The sequence below is a fragment of the Nelumbo lutea genome, chromosome 7, assembly GCF_056320005.1.
Source record: "Nelumbo lutea isolate HS-2025 chromosome 7, American lotus-T2T, whole genome shotgun sequence".
NCBI classification, from domain to species: domain Eukaryota; kingdom Viridiplantae; phylum Streptophyta; class Magnoliopsida; order Proteales; family Nelumbonaceae; genus Nelumbo; species Nelumbo lutea.
The window spans coordinates 29,231,369-29,249,136 of record NC_142690.1 but is presented as its reverse complement, the minus strand read 5'-3'; the positions used below and the strand labels follow the sequence as shown (position 1 = coordinate 29,249,136).

Sequence of the window (17,768 nt, the reverse complement as noted above, 5' to 3'; positions counted from 1 at the left end):
TGGGGAATTATAGTTGCTTCATCTTCTAGAAGACAAGTTGAAACAGTGATCTGGTCTCCTCCGCCTTGTGGCTGGTTTGAATTAAACTTTGATAGAGCAGTGTGGGCAATCCATGCCCTGCAAGTATTGGAGGAGCTATCAGGGATGAGGAAGGCAACATTTGTGCCTTATTCTCGGGTCCAGCTGGGCATAGCGATGTGGCATCTACAGAATTCTTAGCTGTTGTATTTGGGCTTGAGAAAGCAAAGGAATCAGGCCTAGAAAGGCTAATTATTGAAGGTAGCAGTGGCAATTGGGCGGGTTGGGTTGGGTTGAGCTTCAACCCAACCCATCTAACCCGCCAACCCATTAATGACCCAATTATATAAAATTAAATGGGTTGGGTTCAACCCAAACCTGCTTTAACCCAATCCAACCCGCCCATACCCATTAATCTTATATTTATGTACTTAAAACTAAAAACTAACTCCGTCATGACAATTAAGTTGGTCATAGCTTGGTGGTAATAGTAATTGCTTTTTACACAAGTGAAGGTTCAAATCACATTACATGCATGTTATTTTTACACAAGCAGCAAAGCCATTTGACTATGTTCAGGTTTTGGATTTGACCGAACCACTTAGGTTCAAACCGGTCAGACCAACTTGAACTATTTAATTGGGTTGTTTTTGAGCTAATCACATCAAGAGTGATTGAACCGTTTAGATCTGGATCAGTCCAGGCAGACCAGACCGGACCGATTCAGTCCGATCGGACCAGACCAGACCGGTTCAATCAATGACGAATTGACTTGGACTGGCTCATTCCAGGTTTGTGCATGGGTTTGGGACCGAACCAACTGGTCCAAAGCGGGTCAAGATAAGTAAATCGGTTCGGGCTAGTCAAACTGTACAAATGCGAGCTAGATCGGGCGATCCAAACCGGACAAAGGAAGTTGTGCGGATTTAGGCTTCAGACCACATCCAGTCCAACCCGTTTCATATTCGGGTCAACCCATACTGGTATGCGCTTGTTCGGGTTTGGGTTGGGGTTGGGCTAGTCGACTCGAACAAACTGAACCAAGGTGATCGGGTCTGTTCATATTTAGACCAATTTGAGCTGGTCCGAACTCGGGTCAAGTTAATTTGGATTTATATCGATTTGGGTAAAGTGTGTTATTTGAGACAAAACTAATTTTAGTCAATAATTAATTATAAATTATTTCATTCAAATGAAGAAAATAAAAAAAAAAGGCTAAGAAGTTAATACTTATATCTTTAGTGGTTAACCCAATGGTTATCCACAACCCAACCCATTTAAATTGACCCAATGGGTGAACAAACCCATTGCTAATCCACCAAGTAAATGGACAGGTTGGGTGGGTTAGATGTTGGGTGTGTTGGGTGAAAATTTGCCACCCCTAATTGAAGGTGACTATGACTCCAAAACAGTTGTGGATTGGTTAAAGAAAGGGGAAGGAGTCTCTTGGCACCTAAGGAATGGCCTTAGGAGATTCAAAAGGCTCTCCAGGGATATGCTGATTCAAATTACTTGGGTTAGAAGATCAACCAACAGTTTGGCAGACAGTTTGGCCAAACAAGGGGTACAAAGGCAGTCTATGTTTTGGGCCTATTTGTAATTTTTGGGGGTTTGGACATCTGGTGTCCTCTTTGTTTCCTTCACAACTTCTGGTTGTACTGCTTTATTTAATTCTAATGAAATCGATTTTCTGAGTTATTCATCCAAAAAAAAAAAAAAATCGCCTTACTGCTAGTGGAACCTTCCTGACACTCCCCAGATCTATAGATATCTCATTAATCCACTCAAGCTCCAACACCACATTCTTCTCAAAAATCTGACCTGCATCTTCTCCCCACCATCTCCCATGGCATCCCCAACGCTTCCAGCCAATTCTAGACCACTAGAATTATCACCAACCTCTAAGAAATTTCTTTCAGCTTCTTTACCCATCCCCTTCTTAAGCATTGGAAAATTTTCTTCCAGTTCCCTAAAAGTTTTCCTTGCAAATTCCTCACCCCATACAAATTGAAGACCCATAACTGCACTCACCTCCACCTCTTTGTTCACCACCAACCCCAAATCAATTGAGCTACCAACTTCATAAATTTCATCCTCACTTGATTCCATTCCTTCATCACTTTGATTTCTTGCATCCTTACCTTGATAACTAGCTATATTTCCTTCCCCTTTTGTAAACTTTTGACAAAGAAGTTCCATCTCTCTTTGCACTCCCTACCCCCCACCTCCCTTCTTAGCATCAACTTCTTTCTCAAGATCCCCTAAGCAGTCAGTACCAAATTCAGTTCTCAAGATCCCCTACGCAGTCAGTACCAAATTCGGGTTTTCTTCTCAGCCTCTAGGTTGTAAATGCTTCAGAGACCTTTCCCTAAAGGCCCCTAAGGTGGGGGGAGGGAATGAAAAGAGAGAAGGAGATGGAATTTCTTTGTCAAAAGTTTACAAAAGGGGAAGGAAATATAGCCATTTATTAAGATAAGGATGCAGAAAATGAAAGAGATGAAGGAATGGAATCAAGTGAGGATGAAATTTATGAAGTTAGTAGCTCAATTGATTTGGAATTGGTGGTGAACAAATAGGTGGAGGTGAGTAAGATTGTGGGTCTTCTATTTGTATGGGGTGAGGAATTTGCAAGGAAAACTTTTAGGGAACTGGAAGAAAAATTTCCAATGCTTAAGAAGGGGATGGGTAAGGAAACTGAAACAAATTTCTTAAGGTTGGTGATAATTCGGTTCTCTTCTCAGTCTCTGGGTCATTAAATGCTTCAAAGACCTCTCCTTGAAGGCCCCAACCCTCTCCTTTTCTTCTCCATCCCCATCAATTCCATTTCTTACCTCTCCTTATCATTCTCACTACATTCCAGACTTAAAATGTTTTCCCCAACAATGCCCTTCTTTTCCCCTTCAGCCAAAACCACTAACCTTCCTCCCCCCTCTTCTTCTTCCACCCTCTTCTAATCTTCTTCATTCCCACCTTCTACGGCACTCCCCCACCGGCCAAAATGAGTTTCATCCTCAATCTTCGTCTGACCATCACCCACTAGTAAACTTTCCTAAACATTGACATCCTCAGCCCCTGTTTTGCCAAGTTCAAATCTCACTTGAGCATCCCTAACGACCACTTCTTCCACAGTCAAACTAGCCCCCTTATTAGATCAGTCAAACAAACCTTTCTTACTTGGGCAAAATTAAGTAACATCAAGTTTCTCTTTCGAGGGCATCTCCTTTCTTTCATAAAAGTATTTTGTTATGTACCCATCTTTATCCTGCAATGGCATCTCTAAAACCTTCATCAGAGACCTCAACTGAACTCAATGTTGCACACTTGTATAAAATGTCATGTGATCCTTCTCCACTAGACCTCAAACAATTAAGCAGCCCACCAACCTGATTGAAGTCTCCACACCCCAGATCTTCCATTCAAGGCTCATCTTCCAACCCACCCACATGATCCCTTAAGTCATCACGTGTGGTGACTGTGACCCAATTCACCTACTCAAAAGAAGCCACTCAAATCCTATTGAGACCCTTGTCATACTCCTCTAGCTTCTCCAAAATGCATCTTTGCCCTTGATCATTTGACCCAAGCTCCCACCTATCAGAATCTATTTGAATGCCCTGCCACGCATTGCTTCCCCTTCTTTAATTAAATTAATATTTTCATTACAAGTTCCCAAACTTTTGCTCTTCTTTAATTAAATTCCTATCTTTGCCACATAACACCTCATCTTCCACCTGCTGATAAAAAAAACACCTTATCTTCCACCTTGTCTCCTAGTCTGCAACTCTGCTTCCAGAGAGCTCTGTCTCAGTGGAGGTCACGAACCACATAGGAAAGCTCATATCCCCAACAACAACCTCAACTTTCCTCGCAATATTTTCCAGCCTTACTTTGTTCAATCTCATAGTGGGTGAGTGAAGATCATGCAAGAATACACCCACCAATCTGCCACCACCTAGATTTTTTTTTTTTTTTTGAAAAGGTAAGATAAATTTATTAGAACAAACTCATAAAAGTACAAAACAGAACCTGCCCACAAACAGACAGACCTGGGGAGCCCAAACCACTTCATTGCCAAAAACTGAAAGTTTCAGCAATCGAGGCATCCTGGTTGGAGGCACACTGGAAGATAAGAGGGAATTCATCAGCCAAGGAATGATTCAAACACCAATGATTTTCCAAAATTTGATTCTACCCCTTTTCTGACTTTGAGGCTTATTCCCCCATCAAACAAGGGAGCAACCTTCATGATACATATTCCATAAGGAATATGTCACCTTCATGATACTTATTCCCCCATCAAACTAAAACCCCAGTTAGATGGGGGGGTTTTAGTTTTCCAGTTACCCCACTCAACCCCAAATTTAGATGCAATTAGGCTTCTCCACCAAGCTCTCCTTTCAGTGGCAAACCTCCAAATCCATTTACACAGCAGAGCTGAATTTGTCACCTTGATTCTTCTCAGACCTAGACCCCCTTGTTCCTTAGGAAGGCAGATTTGGTTCCAATTCACAAGGTGGATTTTCCTTTCTTCCTCCCAACCCCTCCACAAAATGTTTTCTTGGAGAGTCTCAATTTTCCTAGCCACTTTATTTGGGATAGGAGAAAGGGAAAGAAAGTAGGTAGAGAGATTAGAGAGAGTACTTTTTGCCTCTCCGACCAACAGCCTAAACTTCTAAGGGATCTGTTCTTGTGAAATCATCCAGCAAATTATTGTTTTGCAATATTCCTCCACCTCCACATTCCTCGTTTCCATCATACTCATCAATTTTAGCCCCTAAATCAAGGCCTGAAGTTCAGCCTTTAAAGAGTTATCATATCCAATTGAGCCTGAAAAACCCAGCGGAATATTACCATTACAGTCCCTGATTACACCTCCAATCCTGCATTTCCTATGCGGCTATGCCACACTCAACAAAATTAAATTTAAGCTGGCCCATAGCTGGAGTTGTCCACTCCTTTGATGTTTACTAGCTTAGAACCAGCAATAATTTGCCATCCCCTTAGCAGGTCGTTTAGTGAGACACCCCTGAAATCCTCATGTTAGAGCCCAATGATCAATTCTAACAATATTGAGATCTATTGGTTCCTCAACCCTCCTTGATTTCTCTTCAAATGTTCTTATGTTTCTTTCGTTCCGCAATCCTCATAATACTGCTGACTGCACATACTTCCATAATATATTTTCTCTTGAAGTGTTGCATGTCAAACTATTTGTGGCATAAAGGCCCAACCAAAGCCGAAGCCTCCTCCCAATTTTTCCGACCAATGAGAGGAAATACCTAGGTCGCATAATCACAATGTAGAAGAAGATGGTTGGTGTTGTCCCCACTTCTCCAGCAGAGAATGCACATGAGGGGAGACCAGTTTTTCCATTTCCCTTGGAGTTGATCATAAGTGTTAGAAACTTGGTTGGCAACTTATAACAAAAAAAAAAAAAACCTTTACCTAAGGAGGAATTAGACCACACCAGAGAAATTTAACTAGGTATGGGTGAACCTCATGGAAATGATGATAGGTTTGAAAGAAAGAAGCACATGAAAAAGAGCCATTGGCACTTGGGCCCCACACTTTCATAATCCCAGCTGGAAACGATTTTACTTCTTGTATAGCTTCTAGAAAATAGACCATTTCACGTATTTCAACATATCTCAAAGCTCTCTTCAGCATCAAATCTCAAACCAAACGACTCTCATCAAGTGACACTATTTCAGCAATAGCTTTACTTTTGGAATTTGAGATGTGATAGATCCTAGGAAAGGCTTGGATAATAGTAGAATCACCCGCCAAGTATACTCCCTAAAATTAAACTTTATCTTTGTTCTAGAAATAGCATCATACCTTACAATGTTGCGAGAACATGGAAAATACAATCAAAATTGTTTTCCATTTTTTTTATCAATCAAAATTGCTTTCCATTGGCTCTCAAGTAGAGTTTCTAGCAGGACCCAAGTCCCACTCATTAGAGTGCAGGCCATATACTTTTAATTACCAAATGCCACGATGCCTTAGTTTCTTTGGGGAATAACAACCATATACCCAACAAAGCCACATTCGTCTCTTGCACTCTTCCTATTCCTAGCCTTCCTTCTTGCATTTGCATACCTCTGCCCATCTCATTAGGTGGTTTTTTTGTCACCCCCTAGGGTCCCACAGGAAGTCCCTCATAATCTTCTCAATCTTATTCACAACTCTCAAGGGAGTCTTAAAAATTAAGAGAAAATAAATTGGGAGGTTAGATAAAGTTGACTTTATCCATGGTTTAAAATGTCCCTAAATTTCCTAATTTTTCCATGACATATTTCCATTTCCATGGGTAGCAACACAAAATTTTACTGCAATTGACAAATTCCCAATGAACACCACTAACACTATGTGCCACATAGTATGTGGAGTACAAGAGATGGTATTGTAACATAATTTGGTGACTATTGTAGATATGTTGGGTAGCAATGTTATTACCTGCAGTGTACATGATTACCATTTTGAGTGGCAATTGTTATAATAAATGTGATACTACTAAATTCTGTCTACCCACTCTAAATCCTCTAAAGAGACCTCTATCATCCATCCTCCTTGATAACTTGATAATGACCTCCAACACTAAAATGAACAGAAATCAGATATAAAGGATCTCCCTATCTCAACCCTCCAGTTGCCTGAAAGGAAGTCTTTGGGGTTCCATTGATTAGAATTAAGTACTCCTCGAACACCCCATTACCACCTTATCTGTCTCTACCCAAAACCCATCTTTTCCTTCACAGCTTCAATGAGGGAAACCTTGTTATCAAATATCCTGCAGTTTCCTTCCATCCATAAGGTCCAGCATGCAGTAAATGGCACCAAGGACCACTAAAACTTTCCTCTCTTGTAAAAACATTTAGATGGCCGGCTACAAAACAAATAATCAATGTCTCTCAACATTACCCATTGGACACCAAACAACTTCATAAAATGAACCCAGATTTTATAAGGGAATGAACAGTGCACTAGCAAATTCTGCATAGTTTCACCTACAGACCTACAATGCTGGCAAGTGTCCCATGCTTCTATCCTTCTTGACAGCAAGTGGTTAATGTGATTATCTTGTCATTAATTGCATTCCAAACAAAGAAACTCACTATGGATGGAACCCCAGCTCTTCAAATCCACCTCCAACTGACCACTGATCTGCAAAGCCAACCAGCTCCCTGTATAATGACTCTTTTTTATCAGTAACAGAGTAAATTCATTGAGAGAAAGGCAAACTGCTAAAAAAAAAGCAAGCAGTAGCCCAGAACTAGTACAATATCAACAACAATAACACCTAACCAGATGTCACACAAACCAAGAACAGAAAAACAGAAAATGACTTTACAAAGAGCAGCTTACACTGCAGCATTTTGAAACCATGTGAAGAAACCATCACTGCTACCCAACCAGCACATCCAATCTTCCACTGCAGGGTTTGGAATCTGATGGCTCAAAAGCTCCTTCAGAGACAGCAACTCCTCGGTCTCCCAGTCAAAAGCATTCCTTCTGAGCATCCATGATCCATGTCACCTGACCTCCAACATACTCATAATACTCCTTGATAGTTGGATGCTTGCTGGCAGCAATTTCAAAAATGCTAGGATGAGATATTGATAAAAGGCTAGATCCACACCAAAAATACTCCAGAATCAAATGCTTTCACCATTGCCCAGCTTAAGTGCAATGAGATTTTGCAACGAATCCTTCTTCTTCATAATTCCTTTCACAGGCCCAACCCAACTTCACCACATAGGCTTGATTACCCTTCCCCATAATTCATTCTTCTCATCCTCAAACATCAAATGCAATGAACAGAATAAAAAATAAATTAATGGCAACAAAACCTTTCCATGGGCTGGCCAGAGCAACAAAGAAGCCTTAAGTTACTATTCAACCATTTGTATTCACCCTCTTCTTCCTACCAATTACAACAGCCCATAGAAAAGATAAGTGGAGTCCTCAATAACCATTTCCTTTAGATGGCCAAATTTCAAAGGAAAGAAAAAAAGAACATAAAACAAAACGACCTATTACACAGGTCCTTCCAATTCACCAATTAGTCCTGAATCTCATCACACCCCCCATAGAAAATTCCTCTGCAATTATTTGATTCGATTCATAAACTCTGTAGGGATCCTAAAATCCACACTTGACTAAGCAAGATGCCAACAATATTAACATCAGTAACTTTTAGGTAAGAAATTGAAATACACTCTTCCAGACATTCAGCCAAATACATGGAAAACATCCATGGTGTTCTTTCCTCTAAGTTTCAAGCATGACCTCGTGATGAGAGAAGACGGTCTAAGTAACAAAATAGGTTGGAAAAGGTTTAAGAATATTCATATTGTTGGTGCAAATTAATCTTTCTTGGACCCCTTGAACATTGTGTTCTCTTGTTTCCTGAAACAGGATATTAAGACAATGGGTTTCTCTTGCACAAGGAAGGTGTGAATACAGATTTTGTGTATCTCTATATAGCATTGCTTTGCATTTTTTGGAGGCTTCATGCATCCCTTCTTTCTAACTTAATTTTGTGTTGAAAAAGAAACTAGCAAAAGACTCCCACACCAAATCTCTTGGGTGCAGACAAAACTGCCTTTGCAATAGAGGCAATAGATATGACATTAACTATGCCTGGCTGTGGTCCATAAAAGAATAGTACATTAGTTGGATATTAGGACTATCTGTAATTTAGACTCTCAAGTATGCACTATTAGTCTAACTAATTTCAACCTCCAAAGTACCATATAAAACCCTCTGAACTGCAGTAAATTATGAAAAAATTTGAAAAGAAAGGCTAAGACATGAAATTCATTATCTGGCATTGCGGCTTACATAGTTCATTTTCAGCAAAGCAGGAACCATATTATGACACTATCAAAATCAGTACCTGTTCTTTCATCTTGTCCTGGAAAGTAGATGGCAACATGTTGGGGAATAATTTCAGGAATACCGGCAGTAAGAATTCCATAAATGGAACTATCACAAAAACTGCAAAAGGAACTAGCCTGAAAATGTCGGCTGTAGTACGTGTCAATTGTTGCCTCTCCCTCCTAGAGAGACTCTTCCCACTGGCAAGTTTTAGGAGTAATCTAGAACTGATCCTAATATCAACCCAGAGTAGTTTGGTACCCAACCAATAATGTTGCATAGTTGCCTTAAATTCATCTTTCCAATAACGAAGCTTCTTGACCCAGTCCTCCCTGAAAGATAGAAAGAAAATAAAATGAAAGAAAATGCCAAGATAAGAAACCAAGTTTAAAAGTAATACAACATAAACAAGATGGTGTGAAACCTGCTCATAGAAGCAATAACCCTCAATGCAGGACCAATCCCCAACAGAGTAGCCCAGACTCTCTGTAGTATGGACTTCGCACTCTTTTGGGATTCTTGCAACTTCTTAGCTTTTGCTTTAGCCTTTGCTGAGCTCAAACCTTCAACAGCTTGATCACATTCCTCAGGGGATGCCTCCTTTTTCTGTTTAGCAACCTGTTCTTCATTTCCTTCATCTCCAGTGCTGAATTCGGGTTGTCCGGCTGTGGCTGTGGATGCATTCCTAATAGATTGCGACATCCACCTAACTGCCAATGTGGACGTAAACTCCGATCTTCCATTTCCCCACCCCGATATCGGAAATCCAAAAGAACTCTTCTTAACGAATCCAGCTGCTGAAAAGTTAATTAATTCTTCTTTGGCCACTGAACCAACATTCTCCTCCCTTCTACGGTCAAACTCTGCGGAAGGATGGTGAGACTCCCACGTCGAAATCCGTGAATCCAGATACTGAGCTGTTCGACCATACCCAAAACTCGACAGACCTTGAATCGAGCGAGAGGGTGTGTTGAGGCAATCGAAAAGGAACCTTTTCCTTCTGAGAAGTGCTCTGGAAGCCATTGTTGATACTTTCCCCCCTCCCAGAGAGAACTATGGTCATATCTCTTACAACCCCGCCCAATTAAGCTGGTAAGTAGAACAGACCCAGAAGAACAACCAAGCTCATGAGCATAACCAACATATAAAAAACAAGCAAACCCACAACACAGAAATGAAGAAAAACAACCAGGGTCCTATCAGACTGCAACTGATTTGCTTCTAACAGTTATCATGTTGCTTCTAACCAATATACTAAATCTTCATATGTTTGTTTGAGGAAAAATATCATCAGAAGGGTACTGCAGATACTGACCTTTCGATAATGGAGGCGCTTGCTTAGTTGCTTATTCCTCTGGACTATAAAATTATCGATATTCGACGAGAAATGAATTGAAGAACGAGATACCAAAAGACTAAAAAATGGGGAAGGATCTTGGAGAAGAAGAAATTTATATGCAGTAATTTGAGAGAGAGAGAGAGAGAGAGAGAGAGAGAGGTCTCCGAGTCTTCATGTAACGAGGAGGGTTTTAGAGTCCAACACATTGCTGGCTACATCCACCCAGCCGCACATACGGAGCATCGCTTGAGCTGTGGTCACTGATATTCTCGATGTGCGGCTGGATGACCGTAGCTAGCAAGGTGTGTTGGTCAGCAGATCCGAACTCTTTTTCTCACGTTAGCCTTCTTTGACTCTGGTCACAAAGACACAAACCAGCCGCCGAGCCGAGCTCTACCCAACTCAGCACACGCAGTCACACTCGTGACTCGCCCTGTCGTCCACCTCCACCTAAGGGCAGGGGGGCCTCAGGCGTGGGCCGCGTGGCTCGGGCTAATCTCAAGCATTGACTCGGCTGGACCAACTCGTTGAGTGATCCGAATTTCGAAGCAACACGGCAGGCAACACAATCGTTCGGGTTAAATAGAGGGGTTCGAATAGTTCTGATGGTGGATGGAATATACTTTTAGAATTGGAAAGGATTCGATGCATCGCAATGTTTTGTTTGTGATTGCATGTTGGAGATGGATATCCTCACACAACAACTTTCTCCAGACTCTCAACTCCTAACATGCTTTCAATGTGGTTGCAACCTCTGTCCCTTAGGCACAGAAATTTTTCTGTCCATCCAATGACAATCCAAAAGCCACCTTCTTCTTACATTTAAACTGAGGGAGTCTACACTTAAAAGTATGGACATCAAAAAATTATGAAATCCAATTGAACCGCCCCCACATTGACCTAACCGGAACCACTTCTTACTCTTTTCTCATTCACTCTCCTCTTCTCCTCCCTCTCCACCACCCACCCCAATACAGCACCGAAATAAGTGGTGATGTATTGGGTTTTATATCTTAGGATGCATTTGCTTGAAGTGCAAATTCATTTTTACGCCGATGAAAAATATGATGCCGATTCAATGGTCGAATGGATTTGAATTTTTACAGTGATGACGTTTGGTTGTCACAGAGTAAAAGTAAAGCTTTCCACTTTGTTTCTGCTCTAAAACTCTTCCTTCCGTCGAACCTAGTTTTTGCTTTGTGGAAGACTGGAACTCTCCTAGAAATTCTCCTAGCTTTTGTTTCTACGTTTTTGCACGGTGTAAAAGTAAAGCTTTCCACTTTGTTTCTGCTTTGAAACTCTTCCTTCCGTTGAACCTAGTTTTTGCTTTGTGGAAGACTAAAACTCTCCTAGAAATTTCTCTTGGCTTCTGTTTCTATGTTTTTTGTTTTGAAACATTGGAAACTTTGTTGCTGTTTCTGCGTTTCTGTCTTGCAAATCTTCCACTATTTTTGTGTTTCTGCATTTCTGCCTTGCAAATCTTTCACTCTTAAGTGTTGGAAACTTCCACTCTGTTTCTGCGTTTCTGCTCTGAAATAAACCTGGCTTCTGTCTTGCAAATTTTTCACTTTGAAACGTTGGAAACTTCCACTCTGTTTCTGCGTTTATGCTCTAAAATTCTCCTAACTTCTGTCTTGCAACTCTGAAACGTTGGAAACTTCCCCTCTGTTTTTGCATTTCAGCTCTGAAATTCTCTTGGCTTCTATCTTGCAAATCTTTGCGGTTTAATACAGTCTACAGATCTGCAACACTGATGGTGGAGTCTTCATCATTGGAAACTTGATTCTCTACTCTACCATGGAACACCAACACAAGTGAGATATCCAAGTAACTGATCGGAGAAGGGGGAGAACTGCTTCTACTATTGTCGGAAGTTGCAGTGGGATGTAGGTAGGAACATACGAGAGTGAAACCAGCGAGGAAGAAGAATAAGTTGGAGAGAGCGTGTGTGTCCATCGAGTTTTGAGAAGATGGAGTTTTACATTGGTTTTATCAGTGTTAACTTTCCACCAATTTTCGATGTAAAATTTACCTAGTGGAGTTTTACACTCACCTACGATGTAAAATAACAACTCATCCAAACGTTAGCAAAACTGAATGGAGTGCAAAATTTACCTCGTTCAAATTTACATCTTAAACAAATGCAGACTTAGGTGATTGCTTTGTGTGAATGGAAAGGACTACCATTTTTGGCTTCTTCACCAGTGTTCTACTTGGCAATCACTCAATATGAACTGCTCTAGCATTTCGATGAATCCCAACCAACAAAATACTTTCCCATGTTTCATAAACCCTTACCTTATTTGAAGATGGCCCAAGCAAAGGAATGGCATGGGTGTTTCATAAACCCTTACCAGGCCTTTGTTCCAAGCCTAAACCATGTAAAGAAAAGTATTATGCTAATCTTAATGGAGGTAGTTGCGATGCCACAACCAGTGGGGTATCTAGGTGGGTCTATTTAGAAGAGATTCCTTTGTTTTTATCAGTATAGTAATAAAATGAACTTGATTTTTGGTTATGTGGTTGGTCCTTCTATACACCATCCAAGTACTAGGACTCCTAAACCAATGTTCTTTTGCCACTGATAATTACCTTCGCTATGGTCGCTTATTATCGTCTACATTTTTTTTCAGGCTTGTCAGCACCTTATTTTTGTTTGGTTTGCTGTCTGAACCTCCAATTTACCCCAAACACCTTATCAAACCCTTTTAATCTCTTTAAAACACCAACCCGCCCCCCCCCCCCCCAAGAAGCCAAATTTCAGCCCAAAAGCCCTCAAATCCATTGTTAAATATACTCGATACCAAATTGATGGTCCTGATCAACCCCCATTTACACCTCAATCATTAGATCAAACACCACCATCAAACTAAAGACCTCCCCCAAAACCTACCTAGCAAATATCAACTCAAAATTCCTTCACCTACCCTCTCATCAGGCGAAGATTCCATTTCGACCCTTGCCATTAGCCTAAAACACCCACAAACCAGATCCCCTTGATCCAAACACATCCGAGCCCATCAAACAATAAGATTTAGCCCTAAACACACAAAACACCTGCCTATAAGGTTTTAACCCAAGATTTCCTCGTTTACCCTTCCGTCAAACTAAGATTTCATTTTAAATCATCTCGTTGATTCAAATTCCTATGATCTTGACACTCATAAATTGACCAGATATTACCACCAAATCCTCGACACCCTAAAATATCCACCTATAAAATTTCAGCCCAAAATACCCTCGCTTGCCCCTCCGTCATGATAAGATTCCATTTTCAAACTCTAGATTGATTGAATAAAACACTTTCTAGATCTACCCAATCTAGGCCCAGTTGGGCCAATCTAACCTTATCAATCAACCTAGAATAATCAGAAACCCTACCCTTCCAAATTTCAAATGAAAATACCCCTATTTGCCCTTTCATCTAGGTTTTATTTCGGCCAATTGAACTAGCCCACACACATAAAACCCTTCTTTATGATAGACTCATCCCGTCCAATTGACCCACGTATCCCAAAATTACAAAAATACTCCTAAACTTTCCAAAAAGTATGAAAATGCCCCTGGCTCCCCGTATAAATTTAATCGAATATTTTGATTTGCCCTAATTCCAAGAATTCAATAAAGACGATTCATTCCCTCCTTCCTTCGAACCCAAAACCAAAGCGGTGGCGAACCCACTCCACTCTCTATATTCCCTGCCACATATCTCGTTCTTTCTCCTTTCCTCCCTCTTTCTTTCTACTGCCCCATTTTTTTTTGTTTTCTTTTTCTTCTCAGCTTCCCCCCCATTTATTCCCTTTTCTTGATCGCCGCTACAACTCTTGGTAGCGGCGACCTGCCTGACTTTCCCATCTCTTTCTCTAATTTCCTCTCTCTCTCTCTTATATATATATCAATTTAATCCCCTAAAGATGGCTTGTTCAATTCCTCTCTTTTGTTTCAGTATGATAGATATGTGGATTTGGCTCGAACCCATTGGTTTATTTTGGTTTTTTGATTGCTAATGTTTTTAATATCTCCCAATGATTGTTTTAACAAAATCTATTAGTTGAATCTATCGAATCTAGTTTTCCTGGTCATTAGTGGTCATCGTCAATAATATTCATACTCTCTGGCTCTACTCTATTTATTGAAAGATGTTGAATACTAGTAGATCGTTTGGTTCCATCTACTCTTAGTATTATCAACTGATGTCTATAATCACTGCTATGTTTAAGGTGTGTGAAGCATGTGTTTATGTTCTCTTAATCGTGAATGTTTGGTTTAATATTAGATTCTGTTATGAAACGCTTTGTGATGTTTTGTTCCTCTATTATTCTCATAGTTGTTTGAATAATTGTTATTTCTATTTGTGTTTATTTATGTCCTATGTGGGCCCCACCTATTGGACCCGGGAGTGGGGTGCCTAACCCCTTCCCTCTCCTATCCGAGTTTTACCCACACTAGTTTAGCCGGTGTCTTGTCACTATTTGATAAAAATGTTTTTTAGATGCCCTTTACAAAGGTCTTGTTCCCCTATTATTCTCTTAGTCATTTGAATAATTGTTATTTCTATTTGTGTTCATTGATGTCCTATGTGGGCCCCACCTATTGGACCCGGGAGTGGGGTGCCTAACCCCTTCCCTCTTCTATCCAAATTTTACCCAGACTAGTGTAGCCAGTGTCTTGTGTTTTGGAGTCACTATTTGATAAAAATGTTTTTTTGATGCATTTTTTACAAAGGTCTAATCACCTCCACTTCCTAATCCGATGGGTGGTGACTCCATTTCAGCCCAAGTGAGTCATTTTTCTACGTTCATAAGGCTTATACTCAAAAAGCGATTACTGATTACTGTGAATGTAAGTACGTTCAAATTGAACAAGCAAGGCTCGATTAGATTCAAATCATATGTTCTAAACTTTGTTCTTATAAAGAAAATAACTAAAGGAAGTAAAACAGGAAAAATCATTTCATAAGAAAACAATTGAAATCGCATTCTGTTTCACGCCATTATGGGATTCGACCTAGGTTAATTTCGAAGGGAGAAAATTGATAATTCTATGGATTCATCAATCAAGACTTTTCTGTTCTAGGAGGGAAGAGCGAAGGGATTCAGGAGGGAAGGTCCTTTAAATCAAAACAAGGGCAAGAAGCAGGAGAAGGAAGAAAAAGAGAATCGGGGGAAAACAAGATGGAGTAACAGTTGTCAAGTCTCCCATTTCTTGCATGGGGAGAGCAAGCGTGACGTGTTGGAATTCTATTGGTGGGAACAGAAAAATTTCTGTCCCAAGGGGACAGACAATGCGAGCTCACTTCCAACATGATCCATGTCACCACATCTCCAATTTGGTGGGTTCCACATTCGTGTCCGACTGTCCGCACATCTCTTGTATGGTGAGTTTCGGTCTTATGGTGAAATGTGCAGATATGGATCTTGTTGAAAGAGTATTGCAACAATATTTGTTGGGATGAGATCTCAAGCCGTTGCCCAAGGCAATTCAAGACAATAATATATTCTCATCCATATCCAATGAATTCACGTATGCACCCCACAGTATATCCCAACGGTGTATTGTTGGGATCATCTCCCAGTGATGACTTTGAGAAATGTTCTCAATGCACATTGAGATGTGCATGTGGGACATTTGTAGGGCGTTCTCTATGGGGTGCAAATGTGATCTCCCATACAGCACCACTCCCGTGTAATGGGAACAATTTGTGAGTAGTAGATGTGAGCCCCCGGTTAAGATGTTCTACTTCCTAGATAAATCTCCCATACAGCACCACTCTACATATGTGCCTTTGTCGTCGGTTTCATTTGTAGGAACTTTCACCATTCTTTATTTTGTATCAATTACTTTTGCATTTTTTTCTATTGTGATTACCAAGTACGCCTTCATTTACAGGAGCTTTACTTGCATCGGTTCTTTGCTTGCCTCTGTTTTGTTTTGTTTATATATATATATTTTCCGTTGCATCTGAACAAGTTTGAATCTTGCTTTGCCATGAAAATGGTTTTCTCTGCATTTGCCTCCGGAAGAAGTTGAAAACTCATTGTCCAACTGGTAATAGGGTCATTTCCTTTTTCTTAATATAGGCGTAAAGCCCATTGTGTTAACAAATCTAATTCAGGACCCAAGATCCACCCAAGGCATTCTTGATTAAGGTTAACAAAACCCAAAACTCACTTTCCCCCTATCACTACAATAGAAATGGGCATCAACGACACTTTCCCCCTATCACCCAAGGCATTCCCGCTCTCCCCCCACCCCCCGTCTCTCTCTCTCTCACTCACTCACTCAATCAACCATTTCTCTATGCTCCTACTCTCAGTCTTCCCTCACCATCGAATGACATCTAACCGGCGATTCGTATCTCAGTCTTCCCACACTATCAAATAAATACCCAACAAGCGACATCATCGACAATGACAAACTTCCTTGGATCTGAAGTTTGAGTTCATTTCCCAACGACAACGACAAACCACTCCTTAGAGTGTTGTAACAAGTGGGAGACCTCCTTTGATTTGAAGCTCAAGTTCATTTCTCGACAGCAATGGCAACGACAGACCACTTCTTGGAGTGCAGTAAGAAGTGGGAGACCTTGGATTTAAAGCTTCATTTCTTGACGTAGATGATTTATCATAATTAGGTCACAATCTTCTTGATTTAACGAAGGCCCTCTCTCTCTAGCAACCGTGTTGGATTTTCTTTGTTCTGAAATAGCCTCATCGTCTCAGGTTCTGCACACATCTCACGTCCTTGTTGGTTCATCACCAACAGATGGTAAAATTGAATGCCTCCATGACCTAGGATAGTTATCCCCCTTTTTAGGATTGAACTTTTGTTCGTTCATCACATTCTACTAAATCTGGTGTTATCTTTTTGATTTTTTTTTTCTAGATTTGCTTAAATTTTTGTAAGTACGTAAATAGTAGAATCATGTTGATCAACTTAAGGGATTCAAGTGGCTGGACAGACCTTTATTTTTTAGCAAAGCTTTATCAAAGCTCTCACTGTACTACCCTTCAGTCGATAATTAAGATTGCCTATTTTCTGCATCTTGCTCTTCCATAGTAGGCGATAATTCCTCAGTAGGTGACTTGTTATGTTCTTTGTCACCATCCTAAAAGATTAACAAGGAAAAGCAAGTGGAAAAAACAGAAAATATTTGTGCGTTAACCAGAAAACATATCATGTAATAGTCAATGTAAAAGCTACAAACAATGCTAGGATACAATTGATTTTGCTTGCTCATTGAATTAGAATGGACTAGGATTGGGGGTCAACAAAGTCCTTGGGGTACAAAACCCTCCTACCATGAATTTTCTATCTGCTGTTGCGGGTCCCCAAACACCCCACTCTGTGACTAGTGATTAGTAATAGAGGGCTTGAGGAACAATTTTGGATGGGTGTTCCCGTCTGCATCTTGGACTATGGAAATCATTCTATTGGTAATTCTTCTCCAAGGAAGGATTCCCAAAATCTTCTAGAGGGATAGCACTCTTTAGTAATGGTGAACTTTTAAAATATGAATGTTGCTCAC

The 17,768-nt window shown here is 40.4% G+C and overlaps 1 protein-coding gene across 1 annotated transcript in view; it reads right to left on the bottom strand.

Moving 5' to 3' along the window:
- LOC148845916 (uncharacterized) overlaps window positions 1-12,204 on the bottom strand; it is a 42,521-nt gene extending 30,317 nt beyond the window's left edge. Inside the window, exons 1-3 of the mRNA XM_088954376.1 lie at window positions 10,217-12,204; window positions 9,326-9,990; window positions 8,921-9,233 (exon numbers count right to left, since the gene is read on the bottom strand). Of these exons, the coding sequence (XP_088810502.1) occupies window positions 8,921-9,233; window positions 9,326-9,924 (912 nt within the window). The 5' untranslated portion in view covers window positions 9,925-9,990; window positions 10,217-12,204. The remainder of the gene's footprint in view (window positions 1-8,920; window positions 9,234-9,325; window positions 9,991-10,216) is intronic.
- Window positions 12,205-17,768: the final 5,564 nt, after the last annotated feature.